The sequence below is a fragment of the Haliotis rubra genome, unplaced genomic scaffold, assembly GCF_003918875.1.
Source record: "Haliotis rubra isolate DU_JTF1 unplaced genomic scaffold, ASM391887v1 Scf122, whole genome shotgun sequence".
In the NCBI taxonomy this organism is placed as follows: Eukaryota; Metazoa; Mollusca; class Gastropoda; order Lepetellida; family Haliotidae; genus Haliotis; species Haliotis rubra.
Window position 1 is genome coordinate 311,610 of NW_025765137.1, and position 26,921 is coordinate 338,530.

A 26,921-nucleotide genomic window follows, 5' to 3' on the forward strand; every position below is an offset into this window, starting at 1 on the left:
CCAAACGTCACCCGAGTAGCTATCTTGACCAAGCGGCACATGATAAGAAACTAGTTCGTCAAACGTCGCCGGAGCAATTAGAATGAAACTAATTCACCAAATGCTGATTCAATGATTAATGCAAACGGAAAATAAGAGAATGAAACCATTTCACTCGTGTTTTAGATGACCAATTAAAAAGGACAACACACCCAACAGTACATGTTTACTCAAACCTCCTTTGAAGCTCATGTACAAAACACTCTACTTGCCTATCTTGAAATCCAAAAGATTTTCCAGGTTGACGCCGAATGACGCTCCAATCTTAAGGGACCCAAGCAGCTTCTTCCAGTTGACACCCGGTGCCTGCAGCAGGAACTCTATAGTCTCGTCTAATATCCCTCTCTTGTGCCGGTCAAGCACCTGGATGTCCTGGGAACCGAGGCTTGGGTTCTGGTAGAAGATCGAACCGTTTACCGTTCTGGAAGGAACAAATGTTTTGCTGTGAAAAATGTTATACCTGTTACAGCTTAATCAATACACTTTCACAAGTAATTCTTGATTCTTCTGGGTGCACGTGGGTGATCTATCCGAGTACAGAGTTCCCTCTGCAAGCAATACACCCGGGTTCGATTTCCCACATGGGTACAGTGTGTGAAGCCCTTTTCTCTTGATCACCGCCGTGATATTGGAATATTCCTTAAAGCGGCGTAAAATTATACCCACTCACTGGTAAATATGTTAATAATTATGGCGTTTCACCAGTATATGTTTTAATAATTGTGGTGCTTATGCAGTGTGCACACAAGGTCGTATGTTTTGTACTTTCATAACATGAACAATTTCTTTAGATAAATACGCCGACTTCTATATAAAGAATTAACAGACAAAATTGTAGACAATAACATAGGTTCGGCCTAAACCACCCTATTATCAGCCGATAAGAAAATCCTTTTTCGGTTTATACGAGAAATGTCATGAAATGGCCTTCAGTTTATTTATAGAGAAAACAACATTGTTCAAATCGACGTAAATGCAACCGACTCACTCACTCACTCATAATACCTACCCTTGTTTGATGTAGCTGGCTGCAACACTTGCCGCCCTCGGATGTGCCTGGTATTGTAGAAGGGCTTCAAACCGTACTTTATCATCTTCATCATACAAGGCTGTCTTCATCATCAGGTGCACTGCCTGTAGACAAATAAACACATGTAATGTCAAGAAAGAAGACAATCATACCCTGAAGATCCAGGTTAGAATTGACTTCAACAACACGTGGTCGTTGTCGTGATGAGGTGACTACGAGATCGGGTGGCCAGGCTTGCTGACATCGTACCCCATCTATCGATTCTCATAATGTCAATCACTGAATTGTCTGGTCCCTATCCAATTATAAGCAATCGAAATGACACATTTGACACATCCCGTGAAGATCCGGGTTAGAATTAGTTTTCAGCAACCAATCGGAAGAGGCGACTAACGGGATCAGATGGCCAGGCTCCCTAATATATTTCCCAGTCGTGTAGATCGATGCTCATGGTGTCAATCACTTGATTGTCTGGTCGAGACTTGATTATTAATTTACTGCTACCATATGGCTGGGATATCGCTTACACCAACAAAAGAAAACCCCAACAAACAAACTTAACTGAATCTTAAATTGATATCGGTGTCGTCGTACCATCGATCTAATATCTGAACAAAACCCAAAGTTACCTGTAAACCGTATTTTTAATCAATTTCTGGCTAGCGACATGAGATAAACTTACTGCATCATGATCATATTTCCTCATCGCGTGTATTCCCGCCCTTTTCACCCACTGAGAATTGGTGTCATTGACATGTGACACAATGTAGTCGTATGATTGGTCGAGTCCGGCGTTGCCGAGGGATTCAAGAAGAACCACGCGCCAATGATCATATGTCAACATTTGCTTCTCTGTCATCAGCGCGCGCTTGTGTCGGTACAGCCAGGGATCTGTGAGAAAATAAAATGAAAACGCACTGATAACCTCATTTTGAAAAATCCAAACTCCAAACTCCAAAAAGTTTAAATTAGCAAAATCTTCCACTGATGCTGATCTATTATAACTGAAATGATAACGCGAAACTACTGTGATGCCGCCGAGCTACTGTTGCTGTTATACAGCGGACGTACCGCGAACGTAAGGCGGAGATGTTGCGAAAATTTTGCGAACAAATTAAAAAATGCTCCGTGTACGAAACGTTACATGTGCACCAACAAAGAATTATTATTTCTTTCATCATTGTGATAATCTCGAGCTCTTAAACATATAATTATCAAATACTCATAAGAATTATGAAAAACGACCCATTTCATTTTAATCACGACTTTCGATGACAGTTTGTTTGTGGTCTGTATTAACATGTAACATGCTATTACTTACCAACATTTCACACTGGATGAAATATGTATAATGTATTTCCGTACCATGCATACTCGGGGCGGTGGGGTAACCCAGTGGTTACAGCGTTTGCTCGTAACGCCTAAGACCCAAGTTTGATTCCACACATAGGGAATATTATCATGCCCATTTCCGGAGTCCCCTGCCGTGGTATTGCTCAAATATTGCTGAAAGCGGCGTAAAACCACACTCACTAACTCACTCACCATGCAAACCCAGCCAGGATTCAATTTTCCCCACTATTTGCGACGCTTCCTGTTTTCTCCCAACGGCCCACAGCCGCTTAGCAACCACGCCAACGGCCAACACAATACGGTGATGCGTCTCCGTGTCTTGAAGCTCGGAAGGGGAGTGGTCAGGCCGGAAACACAACTCCTCAAGTTTGATGATAATATCCTGTAATAGTGAACATGCCCTTGAATGTAACTTTGGCTATCCCCAATGATTGGGCGTACTTAAGTACTGCCGGGTTTGTCCGCCGATCTCTACGCTCAGTATTATTATACTACCCATCAAAAGTTTAGACTCATTTTAAGCACTCACTATGGTTATATATATGGTTACATCGACGATGAATTTCTCCACTAACTTGGGGGAACCAACTGCAAACCTTATGCAAATAAATTGTACGAGGATCATGCATCAAATTGCTGTAAAGCATATGAAAATATCGAGTATGTGAACAGCTGCGTTTTGGTTTATAGGTTTGTTAAGAATTTGCCAATTTTTACCAAGTCTCATCATTTATTGAACTCATGACAACAATCTTTTCAACGTTACGAATTTATTTTACAATACATCAGTTCATGTGTAAACAGTACCTTTAAACAGTATGGAATATCTTGCGAAAGCTAGCTTAGAACAGTTGACTGAAGTAAGTGGCTACATTTACACTAGTGAGTCTAAACGTTTGATGGGTAGTATATACGGCCCCTTCGTATTCATATATACATGTGGAGGAAAGATTGGGTATAAGAGCAAGGTTATGTTTCACGGAAGTAGAGATACGTAATAACAATGATTAAGAATATAATATATCATTCAATTTTTTTAATAAATATTGATTTTGACGTATCATCATCATCACTATCATCACCATCATCATCGTCGTTGGGGTATTCGTTATAAATATATTTACCTGCACCTAGATTCCAAGTTAAGACATGTATTCAAGATCAGGACATATGTTTCTTGCAAATTTTATATTTTTCAACATGGATGGGTTTTGAAAATAATAGTCATTAAGCGTACGCAAAATACGTACGTCAATGGGTGGTGTTTCCATGGTAACAATATGCATGAGGAGTCTCTTGACAAGGAAGGCGTTTGGTCTGGTAACGTTGAGGACGGTATCCAGGAGTAATCGCTGAGAGTGGACAGTATTCATCGCAGCAATGGCGTCAAACATGTGGTTCCGGTCTTTGACGTCATGTGGGTGTCTGGAACAAGACGAAGGCCTTAGGCTTTGCCGTGGGTTCGAATCCCGAATTTGTCTGAAGTATTACCCTAGGTATGTCAACTCATGGTCGTGGGTTCCACGGGGACACAGAGAGTCTCGGAGTTGCGTCCCTTGGGTACACCAGAAACCAATAATCGTAATCTCAAACCACCCCGGTTCGACCCGATTATGTTTCTAGGTCGGCTCTATACCAGTGCTCGTGGGTTTCAGCAAAGCGATAAATGTCTGAGACCCGCATAACGTTGGACTTTCCTTCCACATTTACTGGAGTACTGTTAAAAGTGGCGCTAAACCCAACTCACTCACTCACTCCCTCGAGGGTAAGACAAAGGTGGCTGACATCTATGATATGAGACGATGGGATTTCCTTGCCCTTCAAACTGACATAATGTTCAAAGCGTCGGAAAGAAGCAACATTCTAATTATCTGAGGTTGATAATATGAGTGACAGATGTTAACATGCGAGGACAGATTAGCTCGACTTAGTATTGTCTTACCTGGGCTTTGGCGTGAAATATTTCTTGGCAAGCATGTCGATGTAGTCATCAGGCAACACCTTGAGACAGGCCAGGACTCCCATAAAACACTGCGTGAGTCGCTTAGATCCTAGAAAGGTTTGGCGCAAGGTAATAATACATCTCAACTCGAAATCTGGGCGCTTCAAGCGCTAACATTTCATTTTGTGTTCAATGTAATCATATGGCATAAAATCGACTAAATTCTTTCGATAATCATGCAGAGTACAACTTGATCTATTTGTGAGTTAACGACATCATTCATATTTTATTTAAATTAGTTTTAGGTCTTTTTGTGGTGCAAACGGGAAGGTCTTACGATTAAGGTCAGGTACTATAGGATGGGTCTTACAATGTATATGTATTGTACAGGATATAGAATGACAACCGAAAGTTAGAACACATCTTTCGATATTTTCGTGTGTGTGTGGGTGTGCGTGTCCGGGTATATTTCACCGAAATATCACCGTAGTTGATGATTAGGGCGGGGATGGTTTTGTGGTGCGTATTGTAAGGGCGCGGGTAGATACTAATTTTCGTAACTTTGGCAACAAACATTATTTCTCATGCAGAAACACTGACGTAATTTATAGATTAAAGAAATGATTGAAAACATGTTTTCTTGTTTCTATCGGAAATAATATAACAACAAAATATGGGGCAATAATTAACAAATCATCTGAAATCTATACATATATATATATATATTATACACATATATATATAGGATAGTGTTATAGCTTGTGACTGTTGATTACCTACCCTTTTGTGGTTCGTTACGCATGCAGGTCAAATTGGAGGTGATATATTTCATTTCGTCTTTTACCACCACTGTATTCGGTTTCTTGCGACTGACCTGGCACAAAGAGAAAAAACGTTTACTTCCTGGCTCGCCCACACGTATCTTAGCATCCACCGGTGGTGGTTGGATCTATTCACATGAACTCTTCCTTGAATAATTTATAACTCCTTAGCTTATGTCCGCTCTGGGAAAACGGATGGTTGCCTTAGACTCCACAGTATGCTGTGCAGAGTTGCGTCCCTTGGGTGCCCCTGAACAGAATGATCGTGAGTTCGAATCCCGGTTTGCCCTCATTTCCATTCTAGTTTATATCACCAGACCCGTGCAGGTGGGTTCAACCACAGTAGTAGACGTCTGGGACATGCGTTACTCCGGGCTTTCCTCCCACATTAAGCTGACACGCCCTGACATAACGGGAATATTCTTCCTAGTGATTATATTGGATGCTCATTCACTTACCATTAAGGGGCGTTGGGATAGCCTAGTGGTAAAAGCGTTCGCTCATCACGCCGAAAACCCGGGTTCGATTTTAGTGAAAGGGATATCTATATTGTTTTCGGAGAATTTGGGAGATATCTTATCTATATGTGAACAGTCAAACTCTCTTCGATGCCAGAGTCCAGGGCGGTGGGTAGCCTAGTGGTTAAAGCGTTCGCTCATCACGCCGAAAACCCGGGTTCGATTCCCCACATGGGTACAATGTGTGAAGCCCATTTCTGGTGTTCCCCGCCGTGATGTTGCTGTAATATTGCTAAAAGCGGCGTAAAACCCAACTCACTCCCTCACTTACTTACCATTTAGACTCCTATCTTTCAATAGGTGTTTAATGTACACTAGAAACAAGCATACCAAATACGTTTATAACGTCATCGTACATACCATATCGAACACGTGAAGCTATGATTACTTTCGCATCGCATCTCTTACACTTAATGATAGAACGTGTGTTAAAATGAAATTACTAGCAAAGATGAAGAAGAAGGAAGAATGGTGTTCAACATCAAATTGACTTAATTGTTGGGAGGGTGGTCTATATGAGGGATGGCTTTTCTTCTGGTAGATACATCGGCTGGGTCAGTATTACACTCAGTTTCATATACTCATATTACTTGAACTAATACCTTAAAGCTCACTGAAGCAAATGCCCATCTTGTGTAGATGGCCACGTTTTAAGGCGATGGAGTCCAATATTAAATTGGTCGTGTTTATTAACAATGTGATGATCCAGGAAAGGAGACTGGGTCTTTTGAATTACAATAAATACTATGGCAAACTTCCCAGTCATCCTTCAGTTGTCGTATTGACAACAGAAATGATTCACACCTGTAAACGTCTACATACATTGTCTTTGAATGTTTTGTGACAAATCCACCATGCTGGACAAGGATATCATGAAATTGCATCAACCTATTGGCAGAAAACATATTTCGTGCTCCCAGAGCAACTTCCATATTGAAAGTTCAACATTGAATAAATGAGTTCACTGTAAAAGTTAGTTGGTTGGGTACTTTCTTTTGTACCTCAGTATAGCATGGTGATCGAGGGTGAAATTCACACTACCTTGTCAATGGATATGGATGATCTTGTGGTGGCGTCAGCCGGTCTCGAGGGAACATGGCGGAGTTTGTATCGTGTGAGAAACTCCAACTTCCCCGTTCCAAGGGCAGATAACTCAGGATATTCTGTAATTCAGGTGTTAAATATAGGATTAAAAAGCGATGGATGTAACGAACATTCGTAGCGATGGCAACTTTGTATGTCTTTCTTGTATGTCTTTCTTGTTTGCAGCTCTCCGTATAAAGAATAAATATGTATCAAGCTTAAAACATCTTGTGTGCTGAGAATAAATAATAATTTTTTTTCTCTTGCTAGTGCTCACCTTTCAATATCCGACAAAAAATTCAATTCATTTCGTTTTGGGGCAGTTCAGAAAGTTAGATGATTATAAATAGAATTCTTTGTTTGAGACAATCCACTGTGCATCCCTTTGGCCTCTATTTTAAAATGTTGCAGCTTTGAACTGATTCTAAAAACGCTGGTCATGTCCATGTCTTTTCGAGTAATCAAGCTGATGCTTCTGTATTTGAATCTTTTTTTTCTAACGTAAAACAACTGTTAACGCTTCCCATTATGATTCTGGAACCCATTTGTCAAGAAACTCTCCGTGTTGTGGCAAGTAAATGGTATTTATGAACTTCCCCATGCTCTTTTCATGGGTATATACTATACTAATAAAGAAAATGCAAGTAATAATGTGTTGTTTCTGCTTTGTTATTAGTTCATAGTATAAGAAATACACAGCTGAAAAGAAGAAAACAAACTATTGTCGTCATGTGGAAACGAAACAGGTTTGCTTGGCTGAAACTGCAAAATGGCGGTGGAAGATGGACTGGTTTATTCTCTTTTGTAGCATTAACCAGGTCCCCCAAATTGAAATATTGCCAACTCACCTAGATTTGTAAACTCGTTCACTGCTTTCACAGGCCTGGAGTTTTCGAATGGCTCATACCTGAAGTCAGAAGCAAAACAATATGATCAGGAAACAAACGCCCGATTAAGTGGATGTCTCATGTGACCGTGGTGTCTAGTCAGGCATGGCAGATACATAGTTGGTAATGTATCTATGCATGATTGAGTAGTCTAAAAGCATTATTTTCAGAAGTTTTCCAGCGGCAACGTGCGAGCATCGAGACTTAATTTTAATCCAATTGAACCAGTGGTTGATAGCATGAACAATGCTACCTGTCAGGTGTGACGACACACGGTTATTTGGGGTCACCTGTTGTCCCACATTTATGGTGTATTGGTTATCACAATGTTATCTAAACATGTAATAAAACTACATTGACACCATTTATATGGGTTAGAGTTGATCTTCAGTAACCCATGTTTGTTATAAGAGGTGACTAACGGGATCGGGTTGTCAGGATATCGGACCCCAATTGCGTAGATCGATGCTCATGCTGTTGATCACGGGATTTTCTGGCCTCGATTATTTACAGACCGACGCCATATAGCAGTAATATTGTTAAGTGCTCACTCACTCACTTATGTGGCGTATATCAAAGTATATACAGAGCCAAGCCACTCACCCATCCTGGACTTTATGCATGACCTTGAACGTCTCGTTGATCTCCACTGAGTGAATGTTGCCCAGATCCTTGCTATAGTATAGAGTCTGGGAAATAGATACATAATCATAAACTGGAGGATAAATGACAGTATGCGCCCATGTTATTCCATGGTAATACATTTAATACAGCTATCGTTGTTGTTTGTCCTGAAGTTTGCAGTGTTTCGGCGAATGTTTTTTATCTCTTAACGTTTCCATCACGTGTGTAATTGTACGGTAAATAATCTACTTTCGATTGCCCGGCAAGTGATATCACTATTGTTTATTTGTAAACAGACAATGTTAATCACATATTTACAAATGTTTCGTGTTACTGAATGCGGCAAAACGGTATTTTCACAGGTTCTGATTGTACCTTTTTCAACCCTGTACATCGTTACTTGATTAGGATAGTGATAGCAAGGGGGCGGAAAACATCATTCACTCGGGTGAAATATGTTTTAAATCCTTCATAGGTAGTCAGTTATTAGGGATGTGCGCTCGTGTGTCTGTCTATACGGTTGCGTCTTTGTGTTATTTGCTCCGTCATATATGCGCTGGGGTGCGACAAGGAGGACATATTTTGCCTATTTTATCCTCATTATATTTAATATGATTCTCACCGTAACTGTCAAGGCGTAACATTTGATTCTGACTCGCTTGACACTATGCTTGACTAGTCAGTGAGTCTCTTTGTGCCTTTATGCCCGGCACTTTATTGCCATTATACTGACCGAAACTGCCATGGCGTGAGACTTTCGGGGTCACTATATCCAATGCTTTACTGATCTCTTTGAGCATTTATGTCCAGAAGAATGCATCCGTAGATATTGCAAGTTAAATGTTAATGTACTTCTTTGAGTGGCATTTAGAAGCTGCTGTGATGAACAAGGGGTATGGCTCTATGAATATAGACTGCTTGATAACGGTGTTGGAATCTACAGCATATGTTGTAATTATGAAGTTGTATATCCATAGAACTACCCCCGTGTTAAAATACCAATGTAATACGACTTAATTTGAATAAATCGTGTACAGTTCCGTTCGTATTGCTGAAAAATCCTTGTGATGGGATGATGGCGACCCATTTAGGAAAGGTTCATCGTTTTGAACACTGAAACCCCTTAAAAACGGACACTCCTTTGATTGACATCCTACTTGGTCGGATGAAGGCTGATCTGACGTGACTTCTAATAACATATTCTTTTTTAGGGTGGAAGTAATCATGGGTGAGAGTGCAACGCTCTCGTCATTCGTCACAACTCGTCCCTTTCCGTAACCTCCGGAAAAAACACGAGTGGGGCACGAATGCGTACTCGTGTTCGAAGTGTGACCCTCACCTTGGTGTACTCGGAAGACGCATGTTTGACTGGGTGACCTTTCGGATGTCGTGTCTTGGTGAATACATGCCCTTCTTTGCTTGGACGAACATTATACGAGGCCTGGTGAACACCTGTTTGAAATACATGGCTAATATCGTGACAGGTGTTACGATTTTAAATAATCATTTTGTTATATAATAAAATAATAAATGAGTGCATTTCCGTGAAACAAAATACAAATAGCATGAACACCTATGGAAATCGTATTGTTCGCTATATCAAGACGGCGTTTACATGATGTAGTCTTGTCCAGAGAAACTGATGGTTTACATCACGAAGAACGTCGTAGCGTTTGGGTTCAGTAATACTCATCACATATTACAGTCAACTGTTCCTTATTTTGGTCGGGTCGTGCAACGTGCATGGAAGTACATGTACCCATTTATCATGGAGTCCCCGCAGTGAGTCATGCATGTGGAACATGAATACCAAAGGGGAATAGTCATCGGGTGCTTGGGACCTCTTTGAACGGGAATACCCAAACGGAGATAAAATGTAAGGAACTCGGGACCTCTCAGACCAGGAATACCCAAAGGGAGACAATCGTAGGGTACTTGGGACCAGTTTGCCAAGGAATACCAAAAGGGGGATAATCACAGTGTATTAGGGGTCTATCTTCCCAGGAATACCCAAAGGGAGAATATCATAGGGTACTTGGGAGCTATGCGATCTGGAATATCCAAAGGGAGACAAACGTGTGGAACGTGTGGATTGATTAGGTCGGGTTCGTTGACCTTGGTCGATACTTTATCATCATTTCCCAACTGCATAGATCGATGTTATTACGTCATACAGCTGTATTATTGCTGCATGCAGGTTTTAACAACACATTTTCGTTATTTGGAGATTCCTAGGCTTGTATATGTTACACTGACTGACTGAGTTTGGTTTTACGCCACTTTTAGCAATATTCCAGCAACATCACGGCGGGGGACACCAGAAATGGGCTTCACACATTGTACCCATGTGGGGAATCGAACCCGGGTCTTCGGCGTGATGAGCCAACGCTTTAACCACTAGGCTACCCCACCGCCCCTTGTATATGTTACAGTCAGATTGTGAAATCAGTCATTTTACGTTATGACTAAAAATTTCAGTCATTTCGTGAAATTACTAAGAGGATCAGCCATTTCGCTATTGACTATATAAATAGGTATGGACGTTTCCATCAAATTTGATGTAAATGTGCTTGATAACGATTGCCAATGTTCGTGATGCACGAAACAAATCGCCAAAACGCATTTTGTGGCCCCGACTCTCAGAAACACGAAACACATGTCTTAGTCGGATACATGGGAGAGATCGTGCGCACAATCAGTATAAATGGCCTGTCCAACACTGCAATATCACTGCACTTAAAGTCACACAGAGAGAATGCCAAGGATAACCCAGGAAGAAAGAGAACGAGCAGTAGGGCTAGTTGAATGGCTGACCCTCTTAGTTATTTCATCTGACTGTAACATATATACTTTGTAAATGATGATATAAAAAATTGAACTGAATATTTCCCGAGATAAGTATTTAATTCAAGGTCGCCAAATCTGATTGCATACACAAACATCAGTCGTGACTGCCTCTGTCAGCCTTAATTTCCAGTCACGTGACTATTGACGTACCTTCTTGTCCTGTCTCTTGAACGCTGTACCGCCAGCCCACCTCAGTTCTCCGGGAAACTTTCTGTATAGAGAATACATTCATACCTCGTTATAACGCCATTTTAGATCCGCTCGTGTTAAGGAAAAGTTACATTTAGGACTTTTAAAAGGGTTAGTTAATAAAGCCCAAAGTATATGAAATACTCCCTTTCTGTCATTGTCTATGACAGCATATGGATGTTCTTTATAAAGACTTCACATTTTGATAACAAACTTGAAATTCGAAGCCACACCCGTTATTATTTAACTTTCACCTGTCAGCGATGTGTTTGTCATAGCGCAAACTTAAATAAGAAGCAAACCACATTTCACTTGCAGTGTTTCTGCAATGCTAAAGCCCTAAATGAAAAGGTATAGTTGTCTTCAGGTTCAGGATCACCCATCTCACTGGGGCTCCTTTTCAATTTACATGGAATTATTTGTTTCTACAAACGTAATATATATTCAGAGGCTAAGCATTAGTCTAACCTATACCCTTCAGTGGTGCAGTGGAAAAAAGTGTCTCACGGAGAACGGAAGGTTGTGGGTTCGATCCCCGGTCGTGTCATACCGAAAGACATATAACGATAATGCTTGTTGTAACACTGACTGACTCTGGGTATAAAGTTTCCCTGAACCAGTATATGGCGGTCTCGGTATACTGTGTCAGAGTGGGGTTTCCATGTTTAACTGGGGGCATGGTACATAAATCACTTGGTCAAATACCCGCGTCTTTCCGGTCTAGTACAAAAGCTTGGCGAACTGTGGTCACCTGATGAGTGAACTGTGTTAAATGAGTGTCATGAACGTAAATATTTACTCAATTTATAAGAGTACTCTGATTGAAATCAATAAGTTTGGTGAATTTGTGAATAATTACTTAATTTATTAGATGACTTTGATTAAAAGCAATGAATGGGGCTCTAAAAAAGACTGACAGCTTCAGTTAACAAGTCAAAATGGCAACCGTCAATGTTCAGATACCGTTCTTTCCAATATCTAATGGTTGGGGAATATTAGTTCATGCGGGTTTTCAACACACCACAAAAGAACAATTACAAAGATACTGGGGATGTAAGCAGCTGCAGCATGCACAGGGTTGTCCAGCAACCTTAAACACAAAGAATGATCTCTCTATCAAATTTGGAGGACCACACAATCATCACTCTGACCATCAAGACATTCAGTCTCAGGTACACATCTTGATACAGACTATAACTAATCCCTTTTAGAAATTCCAATTTAGAGATTAGTCACACCCTGTTGCACAATCCAGTTTTGAGCTGGTTGAGACCAAACCATCGAGTGAATACATACATTCAACCAGAGTTAGTTACATCACAGGACACACACACAAATACATCAAGGTCACGACATCTCACCTCTGACTCGTGGTGCAGTCGACCAGCAAACAAAGCCGCGAGGCCCTTCTTGATGGCGACTGCCTCATCATCGTCGTGTGCAGGGTGATAGACGTGGACGATCTCCCCATGGGGTGTAATTACAAACGAAAACCTGTTTAACAAAATATCTTAATTCACAATCAAATGGGAACACAGACTGTCCTGCAGTGGGTGACGTTTTCTTATTAATGTTTTTGAAATATCTTTTTACCATTTGCTGTAACAAGGGGACGTAATTTTGTGTTGTAATGAGTGAGTGAGTGGGTGAGTGTGGTTGTACGCCGCTTGTAACAATATTCCAGCAATATCACGGCGGGGAACACCAGAAATGGGCTTCACACATTGTACCCATAGGGGCATCGAACCCAGGTTTTCAGCGTGACAAGCGGACGCTTTAACCACTAGGCTACCCCACCACCCTTTTGTGTTGTAATGGGTTACGTCCTGCCACAACCACGGTGACCGCTGTACAGGGGAACCTTTTAATCCACACACTATCGTTCCTAAGAATTCCGGATCGACACATTTTCAGATTAGCGAATTATTTGTAAGTGATCAGGTTGCATGGACTACGCAACGATATTCCCAACAGTATCCGCACGGGAGGCCGGTCTCCGGGCTGACAGAGTCCCGATTGAAGAGTGTAGTTCAGTGTAGTGTAAACAATGGAAAGAAAATAAACCGCTTACCATCTCGAAAAATCCCAGTCATGTCCAACCACGTCTGAAAGAGTAAGATCCGTATAATAAGGATATCATCAAAGTCACAAGACTTGCTTATTTTAGAATATTTTGTATAATTGGTTATCAATATTTCTCTTTTATGTAAAATTCAGAAAAAAAACGTACCTTGTGATTTTTTTGTGTTGAGGGACAAGGTGTAAACCCTCAGTGACACTTCCTGCCCTTCATCGTCTTCCCTGATGTTCGTGTACCCGACCTGGAACAGAGGTCAAGTTGGTCAGTGGAAAATGTAATTGTTACGTATGGTTATCTTGTCATGGACGTCAATTGTAATATCATAAAAAACCCAACTCGTTGACATATTTCCTTCCGATGTTTCTCACCTCATTTTATGCGTACCCAATTACAAAACGTCAACGCCAGAGCTGAGTGGTTAAAGCGTCGCTCGTCACGCAGAAGACCCATGTTCGATTCCCCACATGGGTACAATTTCTGGTGTCCCCCATAAATTATAACCCTAATCTGATTGTAAACTCGCGCAAGCAACCTGCTTATCTGAAGTGACACGACTTTTACACCAAGCCTTAGGTTGAAAGAGATTACACGCAATAATACCTATAAACCCAAGAATGGGGATCGTGTGAGCACAATGGCTGCTGACAGGGAGATAATTCGATGAGTGAGTTTAGTTTTATGCCGCACTATTCAGTGCAACTGATTCCAGCTATAAGGCGGCAGTCTGTAAATAATCGAGTCTGGGCCAGACAATCTAGTGATCAACAGCATGATCATCGATCTACGCAATTTGGACACGATGACATACTTCGATGAGAAAATCACCATCAGCCACGAGTCAGGACATTATCGTTAACACGTGTGTATGTTCCAGGTTCAGATACCAGAGTCTGTATATCTATTGCCATGTCTTGAACACATTACCCACGATTATGTCCGGCTTCATTAAAGAATTGCCGGGCTGTTTTTCCATATACCTTTAACTATGTTGAAACGCCCGACAACTCGAATATTCTTTAATTCATATGCAAATTAGATTCTTTATTGAAATGTCGCTCTTCGCAAATCTTTTGACACCAGGAAGGCGTAAAACCGTAGAACTATGTCATTATTCAGGGGATGCAGAATTGCAGTGGCATGTTTCTATAGCGCAACTGAAAAACCCCAGCACAAATATATTTTTGTCGCGTATTAGAAAGATGAAATGCTGTCAAGTAGCTAATAGTGACTCACCAACTTCTAGACTGCCGATCAAACAATTAGCTAATAGTGTTTTGACACATTCTAGAAAGAGCTGGCATTAAACGAACCTTTTCAACACTCGCCTTAATAACACATTAAACCATTTGTCCAAAACCCGGATACAATTCTCACACAAATATATCTCATCTCCTTTTTGATCCGCCGGGCTTGGCTCTTTAAGTCAACCATGGCCGTACAAGTGAACAATCGCCTAACACAAAAACTGTAGGGCATTTGGAGGAACACACCCATGTCGATAGGAATGAAAGAAATAAAAAGAAGTTATTCAGAAGTGAAGTATTTGACATGGGTATCATTGTTATCTTATTGTATTGTTTTGGCGTCTCCTTTCCGCCGTCGTGATAACGTTATAATTCAAGTTTGTATTTCCTTTTGTCAACTGTAGAAACAACTCAGCTCCAAAAGTAACAAAACGGATTGAACATGGACAGTTGTACCTTCTATTGAAGTTGTAGCACTCCCACAGTCAGGGGTGCAGTGGATTAGCCTAGTGGTTAAAGCGTTCCCTCTTCACGCTGAAGACCCGGGTTCGATTCCCCACTTGGGAACAATGTGCGAAGCCCATTTCTGGTTTTCCCCGCCGTGATATTGCTGGAATATTGCTAAAATCGGCGTAAAATCTAACTCACTCCCACAGTCAGGCTTCAATAAACAATAAATACTTTCTCCGCCTTCTTAAGTCAGTTATATTACTGCAGATATTTCTCATGTGTTCGTTTTGGTTAACGTTTAATAAATATACATTTAGAGGCTGAAGCAGTGATCCATGTCCCATTTCACGCGACAATGGCCCACCCTCCAACACGGAAGTTTGTGACATACGACCTCCATTACCGTATGTTCACTGTAAATATAAGATGCTGTTACAAAGAAAACAGCAATCCCCGGGGCCTGTCCCTTTGTCAGTACTACATAACGCTCGGGACACTCACGTTATCCGTCATCAATCCTTGCGGCTACCAATCATTATCCAACGCCCACAAAATGTTTGTCGGGTCAAGCATGACACGTGTTTTTAGTTGCCGAACCCGGATCTTACAGGGTGTTAAACCATTTAATGCATCACCTTTCTTCAAGCGTTATTGTGATTAATATAACACGGTAAATCATTATTACACCTATGTAAAGTTAAGTATTATTGTTTCATTATCTGGTATATTGTATGTCATGGTACCCTACGACGTGGACTGATGCTCATGCTATCGATCACTTGTTTCCTGGGCTAAAACTCGACTATTTATAGCCTGAAAATGCAGAAATGCAAATGCGGAGTGAAATGACATAATTGATATTATCTTAACCTATCTGTTCTGGTTTTGTCTGTTGTCGAACGTCATAATCAGCAATGCTCAAACAAAATGACGGCGGTCACGTGAACAAGACATACCGGTGATGGATATTATGATCATCAATCCATGACGACGGTATACGATGACACGTCATCAACCACGTCACCGAGGCGACCTCGCCAGCCATCAGGTCGCCTCTTACGACCCGGATACGTCTGTTAGTGACCTACCCTAACCCATTATCCCCACAGGACCATTAAATGCCACATAGAAATCGTATGAGCAAACATGCCCCCCAAGAGACTCGGCGCTTACAAATACGTGACAGAAGCCAAGAATACAGTTGGCCGACATTTCATTCGTTACATTAAACATTATCAGTCACGACAACAAATAAACAAGCAAATGCCAGCCACACAAGTCCCCTACCATCGCCCTATACAGCCCTCATAGGACCGACTGAGCTCATACAGATATAGTACAATACATCTTTAACGTCCAATCAAGTGTGGCATATTAATTTAAAGCTCTTTTGCTACAATGAGATTCTCAGTAAGGGCATCAATCGAACGTTTCTTTTAGAAAAGCGGTCAGCGACCGACTTGGCTTTTGTTAAAGCTGGATCTATGTATACTGAGGGTGCGCCGACATGGATTTCTGATGTATAATAGACATCTCAAGAAACGTTATAGAGCTTGCATTGTTGTATATTAATAAGGTGACTCTATTTTGACATGAATGTAAGTGCATGTAAGTCAGTATCGTTTATACATGAAGGGTCGTTGACCTGTTGACACTGCTTGTCAATGATAACACTGTTTAATGATAACATATTTCTCGTCAAGTGTGTTGTAAGTGACTTGACTCAAGTGAGACATGCTGGTGTTACTCTTAAGTCGGAATCAAGTCTCACTTTAACATTGATAGCCACATCCACGACATATATGATAGATATAACTACGGAGTTATAGAAATAAGCGAAACGGTTTTTTTAAAGTTTCCACAATCATAAAAAATCTGCTATAATCAGAAATCCGCCTAAATCACGAGCACCTGTTTACGAACCACCGTTTCATAATGTTCATACAAGGTGTTCGTGATAAAGTGAGCGTAACTTGCGACACTGTGGCACCCGTCAAAACACATGCAAAGGCAAAGGAAGTTTTAAAAAATTATAAACCTCGCAGAAACATGTGACTCAGTGACGACAGTATCTACTTCCGAGCCCGAAAGATATTTTGTACATCATCAACATCGTACGGAGATGTATCACAAATGTGTTCACATTTCTACAGACAATGCATGTCAACATTTGGTAAGGCATAGACAAAAGGTTGAAGGAAAACAACGTATTGTTAAATTGTGATAGCGACGTTTCGGCGCAGACTATAATACCGTCGCCACAGGACAGAAACGCCGCTGTTACAGCATAACAGACGTGTTATCTATTTTGTTATCCGACAGCTTCCCAGAAATGCTCAAGAAACAAATTTGCAAGTACTAGTATACTGATCCTGAGTGTTAATATCAGTCAGAACGTTTAGACTCTCACACGCCATTGTGAAAGGCAAGCGTATCCTGACCCACCGGTGGACACCGACCGCAAACACATGCAAAGGCACATCAATTGTCAGAAAACAGTACTTTTTTAACTGAAGCGTAAAATTTAGAAATGTTTCTATGGCTATGGGCGTTGTAGCCCTGGGTGCCGATGTACAAAGCAACCATAGCGCCATGTCAGTTTATGTCTATGTTAAGATATGGGGGTTACGATCACCTTAGGGCTAATATTGCTTTGTACAACTGCACCCTGCTCAAACAAACTGAATCTTTGAACAAAGGAGTCACAAAGCATTTACATGTATATAGGCGTCAAGTAACAAACCTGACCAAACTAATTATAAAGTCCAGCCCGAACATACACACATTGCATAACCCATTTACACTTTTGCATACACAATACCTTTATTTGTACAGTAAAAGTCTCCCTTATACACGAATTCTAAACGCATATTTATATACACCTTTATAGACCCTTGTTTACCTCGCTGGTGATAAGTTAATGGGAAAGCGTGTGTGCTTTTATGGCCGAGGTATCTTAATTATAGCATTACCGAAGAACTAAGTTTGCTAACATAACATTTTTTTCAGTGCATGAAGTTTCATGTTAAAGTGTTATTTGTTGTATCTACGCTGAATCTGTAAGATGATTTTGCTATTCCTAGGTGTAAATATAAACAATTACCTGCACAGGAATAAAGTTTTTCAAAATCTCAGGTTGATGGTCGGTATAAAAATAAGAATGAAATATGTTCCTTGGGCTGGTAATTTGATAAACTATCTATTTTGAAAATATGTCATTTTCTGACTTGCATAATTGTTGAAAGCGTTACCATGCATATGGGAACGCAGGCTACTTGTGGTACATGCATTTGTGCCATACACTTATCCATTTGGCTACATGAGAACACCTTTGTATATTTGTCCCTGTTTGATGTTGCTCAGTTGGGTCCAATAACACTTCCGTTAATTCCACCCTTAAGAACACCCAGTAAAGTCATAAGTTTCTAATTTGAAAAATAAACCTCCCGGAAAACAAAACATACAAAAACGTAAGCACAAATTGATAACAGAAAGATAATGTGTTATAAGGTGTGTTAAAGACCAACGACGAGGTTTTGGGAAATTGTGTGAGCTTATAAATATTTCCTATCGAAAAAGAAATTGGCAGATCCGTAAACGGGGCACTTAACACAAACAAAGCCTTAGGTCGGTTTGTGCAGTGGATCCCGACATGTTCGTTTCAAAATACAACCCGCTTTGATAGTTTTTCCTCTTTTGTTCAAGGAATACTGCCCTGAAGCTATGCCGCCTTTGTTTATTCTGTAACATAACGTAACGTAACACAGCGTGATGCTGTGACACCCAGTACAACAAGCATCACAAGGAGGCACTGAAACAATTGCTTCATTACAGACGTCACCAAGGAGATATAAATATGCTGCTATTGAGCTTTCCAACGGTGTTTTCAGTGTCGTGAACATTCATAGTTACATGTTTACTTCATACACGGAATCTCTGTCACGCTGTCACGCACACCAACACCTGAAGGTGTGGCTTTGTTGTCGCGTAACTTGTCATCTAAAGTGAGATTACTGCATGTATTTGAGTATGAAGCCTCATACACACACAGAGGAAAGAGTGAACGTTAAGACAAAACGGAAATTCATTCAAAGGAAATTTAAAAAATGAAGAGAGAATGAAATGAATAAATACATGAATATACTGTATAAACGAATGAATGAATGAATATATCAGTTAATGAATATAAATTTAAATTAACAAATATAAAATATTTAAATAATGTAGCAACGAATGCAAACTATCATAATCAAAACTGATACTGTAAGTCTTCTTCTACTACTACCTCTACTACTACCTCTACTACTACTACTACTGCTACTACTACTACTACTGCGGCTACTGCTACTGCTACTACTACCACAGTGTTCCGTCTAACGATCCATACATACAACATGTGCAGTACGTGTAAAACAGCCCCGCATCTAGGCTGAACAAGTCGCAATAGATAGGGCTGTTTTAGGACCACTGCCCTAACCTGACACCATGACCATAAATATAATCTTTAAGTAAGTGACACACACCAGTCAGGTCAGTATTTCAGGAATGCAACCACGAAGGACTAGATGACTCCGCAATGCCTAAACTAAATAGAAAGATTCAGATTCTTAGCATATTGATGAAGAGTGGTGCGCATCTGATGATCCACCTTAAACTTGCAGTAAATTATGCATGAGTGAGAAAGTATGGTTTTACACCGCTTTTAGCAATATTCCAGCAACACCACGGCGGGGATACCTGCAATGGGATTCACACCTTGCATCCATGTGGGGAATCGAACCCGGGTCTTCGGCATGACGACCGAATGCTTTAACCACAAGCCTATCCCACCGCTCCACTAAATTATGAATCAAAGACTTCATACAGAACAAAGAAACGTAAAGATGAACGTTTTCTACTTAAACATGAGTACTTGATATGAGATCAACGTGAGTAATCGATGGATAAGTTAATTATTTCATGTAATGATTGATGAACAACTCTTCGATTCGTTCTGTAGAAATATGTACATAGATATACAATTCATGAAACAATTTGCCCAAGTGACTATCATGTGTTTCTATTAACATGATAAGCACATCACAAGAGGTTCATTTCATTCAGGGGGCGATGGGGTAGCCTAGTGGTTAAAGCGTTCGCTCGTCATGCCGAGGACCCGGGTTCGATTCTCCCCGCCGCGATATTGCTGGAATATTGCTAAAAGCAACGTAAAACTAAACTCACTCACTCATTTCATTCAACGCCAGACCGGTAAGTTTGTCCAAAGCAGAAACCACTGTGCCCTTTGCCACTGTGGTCTTTTCTTCAATTATAACTTAAATGCTACTAAATATAGCGTTACACCTCAAACTTACTCTATGTCCCGTCCACTGTAAAATATGGGACTTTCAACAATGGACGTGGATTAAGGCTGCACTAGACACAGTAATTAACGGACGCTGTTTACCCCCGTGTAGAGGTCAAACAGTGACCGGCGGTGACAATTGTACAACCACGGAATCTCCAGCTTCACCTCTCAATGCCTCGAGGCGATTTCAAGGTTTCATTCTTGCTTGTGTGCCGTCTCTGGTCTGTGAGGTTCAGACTCGACTATTTACAGTCAACCGTCGTATGGCGGGTGGGTAGCGGGGTACTGTTGTTGGTGCGGATGTTCTTGCCCGTCACACTCTAAATCCTTATTTGCTTAAACACAAATCTAAACTTCCTTGTCCAAAAAGTGAGATGCATTTGGGGTCTTACCATATTTCATATTGTGTTTAACAGATAAACGGGTTTAGCTTAAACTGACTGACTGACTGAGTTTGGTTTTACGCCGCTTTTAGCAATATTCCAGCAACATCACGGCGGGGGACACCAGAATGGGCTTCACACATTGTACCTATGTGGGGGGATTCGAACCCGGGTTTTCGGCGTGACGAGCCAACGCTTTAACCACTAGGCTACCCCACCGCCCTGATAGTAACAAACAAACCCATATAAAGTGAAAACGAGCCCGAGGGAAACCAGAGTTTCTGAACCTGAGGAAATCTAGACTTGATTCATTTAGGGCTTTAGCACTGCAGAGAGGGCCATGCAGTAGGGAAAATAAAGTGGTTCAGCGACTGTGAGGCAGACTAAGTGTTTACAAGCCGGCGTCTCTCAAGGGTATGTTTTGGGTCCACTTCTTTTCATTGTGAGGTTGTTCCCGGTATTGGACAGCATCGATCCTTAACAATAGCGTGCTCCTCTACGTGGAGTCATAGACTGTGATGCACGATCAGATTTCAATTGTAATCTGTCTCGTTTTTGTCTTCGTTACGTAAACGTCTCGTATCCATACATCCGCGGTGTATGTTAATTATGTGGGCCTGGAGACCTTACGTCGTAGTTTTTGTAAATAACATTGCCGATAAAATAGATTGCTGCATTAACCTTTCCTCTAGATCGATCTTTCCATACTCATATCGAACATCTGATGTCATCACTGAAAACGATTCATGAGTCAGGTTCTCTACTTTGTCGCTCGAGAATATTTCAGCATTTATTTCGTGCAACAGAGTACGACTCGCCCCAGGGTTAAGCGCTTTCGTACAGTAATAAATCTTTCTCACCTTTGCCGATATGTGGAATTCCCCGATACTCTTCACGTCAGCCTTCGAGTTGAACTTGTACTGATATTCAAATCCCGGCACAAAGTTGATAAACCGTGCGTTGACACACACAAGAAAAGTCACAAACCCAGCTAGTATTTCATTCATAGTTGTTCGTCGGAGTCCCGACATTTTCACGGATCACAACACTAAATACCGCGTGTACATAGCCAGAGCTGGAGTGAGATGCATAAACCGTGTGTCTGTAGCTCCTGTGAGCTATTCCACTTTTCCGAGAATTCCCACTTCAATAGACCAGAAAAGTAAATACATGTCGGTTTTCATTGGCTAGCCCTCCCGGAACCTATCCTTGTGTGACGTCACGATAATAACTCGACCGTGGCAGATTTCCCTGTGTACAACTTCCAACGAACCGTATCAACTACCCCGATATAACGCTGCTCTTTATACGACATGTATTGTTTAAACAGTTAACAAGTTACAGCTAAAAGTTTGCAACCGTTCACATCATAAATTAAAATGACAAAATGTACTTTGTGAATGTCTGTTTTAGGTTTTAAGATAATTTCATTAGTAAACAAGGAAGGATTGGTTGTGTCAACCGTGAAGCTTACTGCACTGTAACGGAGACATCCGAAACATTCCGACCTGTTTACGAGGCAACCTAACGGAAACTGACAGCTCTGGTACGTTCCTGTTGATTTCCGACATCTGTCTATACATTGAGCTGTGGTTTAGAAAGTAAACACCTAAGTTTACAGGTTGAAAGTTTTACTCGTACCTTCTGATTTTGTATCTACACAAAAGGGTAAACGACACAGATTAATTAACCCAGTTTGCATTCAATTCCAACAAGACACGCGTGGCTCAATGCATGTATATTTAATGTCACATAAAACTGCGTCATATGTTTGGTGTCATTTCATTCAAGCGTAGATACATGTAAAACCAGTGAAAGACAGTAAAACCTATCAGTTTTTCATGATAAATCCATGTCTCCATGTAAAGTCTGAGAATTCTCAGAGTGAATAAAGATGTCCTACCAACCAACACTTGTCATTTTTTTAAAACTTTTGTAGGCAGAGTGGGAAGACACCATAGAATTAACCAGCTAACTAGTCAAGTTCATTTTAGCAGGGGTAGAACCGGTCAGATCGGTGTATTCACTTCCTGATCACTGGACCATATCATGTTGTTTTAACCTGTAGGCAGTATGGGAATACACCTTTTGTTCATAATTACTGAAGCAATCAGGCATGTCAAATAGCAAAACAACGGGATTACTGGGGGACCGTATCAGTATAAACCTGTGACACAAAGTTAAAACTGTTCTTTTTCAATACAGTAACATACTCAATAATACTAATTTGATAAAATACACAATTTATATCAACTATATATATACACACACACTAATACAAAAATATCAACATTTTACAAGAAAAAAGGCACTGGACTTCATGGCACTGCATGAACTACATTTAATGTTAGTACTGAAAAACATTACAATATGAGTCCAACTAAATGTGATATGGAATCAGCAAATTCCATAGATATGTCGTAATAAGATCGTTGGCAGTGTTGATGGTTGCAGGACAGCCTGCCTTACAATATCTCCAATGCACATTTGTGTGGCGTCTCTTCTGTATTCTGAACTTGTCTATCAAGGTTATGACCATCTTGCGTATTAGGAATGAACTCTAGATTTACTTGTACATAAGCCATGGTGATAGTCACTATATGTTGTTCTTATTTGCTTTATTTAACGTCACACGCACAACTAAGGTATTTCGGCGACGGGGTAGTACACTTATTACGAAATGAGGGGCAACAAAAAATAGAAATTTGGAAAGAGTGGTGTTACTAACACACACACCCCACAAACACCCAAACAAACAAACCAAAACAAACAAAAACAACAACAACCCACCAAACAAACAAACAACAACAAACAAAAAACAAAAAAACAAAAAACAAACCCAACAAACAATCCCAAAAATAAAAAAACCCCTAACAACTGAGTATTAAGGGAAATTTTAATGGGAGGCCAACAGTGACTATACATTTTCCTGTGTAAGATATAGCTGTTTACAAGATGAGTTTTAATCAGTGACATTAATTGAACATGGATATTTGGTAAGTTGATATCAATCTGACAATCTATCAGTTTGGAATCTCTCCCTAGGCCATGAGTTTAGTTCATGAGACGATCCCTTTCCTTATAACAACATCACTAATCCTAATCCTCTACAGGCTGCCTGCACTGTTCATGTCAAAGAGGGGCGGTGGGGTAGCCTAGTGGTTAAAGCGTTCGCTCGTCACGCCGAAGGCCCGGGTTCGATTCCCCACATGGGTACAATGTGTGAAGCCCATTTCTGGTGTACCCCGCCGTGATATTGCTGTAATATTGCTAAAAGCGGCGTAAAACCACACTCAGTCAGTCATGCCAAAGACCGGGAAAGTATGAAATGTTAAGCATATATTTATATCCAGAATGAGGACGTTGTCCTTCCAACCAACCTTGTGAATGTTTTAAACGTTTGCTCGATTAAGTACATGGGTACAACGTGTGAAGACCATTTCTGGTGTCCCCCGCCCTGATATTGCTGGAATATTGCTAAAAGCGGCGTTAAACGTCACTCACTGAACCTCCGGTAGATCACCTCAGTCACAGTTGCTATGTTCTGCTGTGTATTCCTGCGGACACTTAAAGCGGTCTTAATGTGTTCTACACGACTGGCACAACAACATGTTGTTTATCTATCCTCTTGCGGTGTATATCTTGATTGATCTGACTCGCTCAATGACAGAAGGTGCAAAGTTAAGAACCGTGACGATTAATTTTTAATTTCACTCAAACATATTAGAATCGCTCTGTCAGGTCCCTTCAGGCGTGGATCGACTTTAACACCTGGAAACTGGCCTGGCTGGTTTGTTGTGGCCAATAGCAATGGTGGAATGTTATCAGGGAAGGTGTATTGACAGATGTGGGCGTAAATTCGACGTATGGGTGGCGAATTGTCCTTCGTGTGTCTCTGTAGATTTGCACAACTCGACACCAGATGCATTATTTTATCCACACTGTTATTCTAATAGCATTCATGTACATCTGTATGCAGTTAGGATGGGATTAGTGTGGATTTGTTCACTATCTTGTTTATTGACGCACTCAGCAATATTCCAGATATACGGGACCCGTGAAGATCCGGGTTAGAATTGATCTTCAGTATCCCATGCTTGTCGTAAGTGGTGACTAATGGGATCGGGTGGTCAGGCTCGCTGACGTGGTTGACACATGTCATCGTATCCCAAATGCGTAGATCGGTGTTCATGCTGTTGATCACTGGATTGTCTGGACCAGAGTCGATTATTTACAGACCACTGCCATATAGCATGGTTACTGCTGAGTGCGGCGTTAAACAACAACCAACCAACCAAACAAACAACCAGATATACGGCGGCGTCCGTGATTGACATTATGAGTATCGATAATTCTTTCACATGCACCTTTAATTTTTAGGAGGGGAATATACCATCAGGTGAAAGGTGTTTGCAAGTAATAGTGATAGTTTTATAACTTTTAAAAAATGTAAGGGTTCATTTTAGGTGAGCGAAAAATATGATATATCGCCGATCTGATCTGATTTTCATCATTTGATCATAAACTGCTTGAGTCTACCTTAAACTCCAACCTACAGAAGCTGAGCTCTTGGGGAAAACTTTGGCTGGTTAAATATAATCCAAATAAAACAGAAGCTATACTATTTACCCTTAGAAAACAAAGTGATGGCATAACTTTATACTTTGATGGATGTGAAGTTAATAATGTAAATGAACATAAACACTTAGGTCTAACGTTTTCGGCAGATGGAAAATGGAATAAGCATATTGACCAAATAGTAATATCAAGTTCTAAGATGATAAACTCCATGCGCAAATTAATATTGAAGTACTTGAACAAGATTTATATTTTGTTTATCAGTCCACTTTTTGAATATGCCTGCGAGGTTTGGGATGGGTGTAATCCTGAACAGTCACTAAGATTAGAACAACTACAACTGGTGGCAGCCCGTATTGTTACTGGTTCACCAAAATATACACCACTTAAATATCTCTATTTTGAAAATGGGTGTGAAAAATTATCAGTACGTAGGGAAATAAGAAAGTTAACATTATATTATAAAATGAAATGTGGTAATGCACCCTCTTATCTAATAGATTTACTTCCTCGGACTGTTCGTGACTCTACAGCTTATGACCTTAGAAACTCTGAAAATTTTGTTGGACCATCATGTAGACGTAAACGCTCATGTCAATCTTTTATCCCAACAACTACAGTATTATGGAATAATATTCCATTAGAAAAGCAAATGTTACCATCAACAGAGACATTTAAATCATATTTGAAGAAACCTATTGTAATGGCAACATCATATTTTTCTACAGGTATCCGTAAAGAAAATATTATTCATCCTCGTTTAAGATATGTAAGTAACTTGAATTAAGATTTATTTAATGCTGGCGTTAGAAATGTGAATGTGGTAATTTATGTGAAAATGTTTATCCCTTTATGTTTGAGTGTTCCCTATATAATGAACACAGAACGAAAATGTTTAACCTTTATAATTATAAGTACTTGATGATACTGTAAATTTACATTTATTATTAAGTGGCAACAAGAGCTTACCATATACTAAAAACCAGGCAATATTTAAAGCAGTTCAGAATTACATTTTAAATAGCAAGCGTTTTTCTTGAATGCTGTAAATATTTTCATATGTGTAAATAACTATCTCTGTACATAGGTCTCTACCATTTCTGTACTATATTTCTATCTATATTACATGTATTTTGTTGTATATCTTGGATAACGTGTTCCTAATCCCTTTCTTCACTAAATAAGATATGTTTTAAATCAATCTCATCTGATCCGCCATTGAAATACTACAGGGCGATGTTTGAGTGTTTCTAGGTATTATCGTAAAAGCTTCCTTCACATACACCTTTAACTTTTATGAGGGGAATATACCTTCAGTTGAAAGGTATTTGCGAGTACTAGTGATAGTTTCATAATTTTAGAAAAATTGTTAGGGTGTATTTGGAAGATAATTTTGAAATTGAGAGAAAAGGGCAAGGGGAACTCATAAGCATTTCAATCTGAGCAGAAACACATTGAGTGAGTGAGTGAGTGAGTTAATATTTAACGTCAAATCGGCAATATCTC

At 40.3% G+C, this 26,921-nt stretch overlaps 1 protein-coding gene across 1 annotated transcript in view; it reads right to left on the reverse strand.

Annotated features, from left to right (window-relative positions):
* LOC124265896 overlaps positions 1-21,963 on the reverse strand; it is a 124,597-nt gene extending 102,634 nt beyond the window's left edge. Inside the window, 16 exon segments of the mRNA XM_046700748.1 lie at positions 252-460; positions 1,049-1,173; positions 1,752-1,960; positions 2,615-2,804; positions 3,673-3,847; positions 4,365-4,473; positions 5,145-5,238; positions 6,745-6,866; positions 7,635-7,693; positions 8,277-8,362; positions 9,637-9,749; positions 11,295-11,355; positions 12,695-12,827; positions 13,405-13,438; positions 13,564-13,654; positions 21,698-21,963. Coding sequence (XP_046556704.1) covers positions 252-460; positions 1,049-1,173; positions 1,752-1,960; positions 2,615-2,804; positions 3,673-3,847; positions 4,365-4,473; positions 5,145-5,238; positions 6,745-6,866; positions 7,635-7,693; positions 8,277-8,362; positions 9,637-9,749; positions 11,295-11,355; positions 12,695-12,827; positions 13,405-13,438; positions 13,564-13,654; positions 21,698-21,868 — 1,981 coding nt within the window. The 5' untranslated portion in view covers positions 21,869-21,963.
* Positions 21,964-26,921: the final 4,958 nt, after the last annotated feature.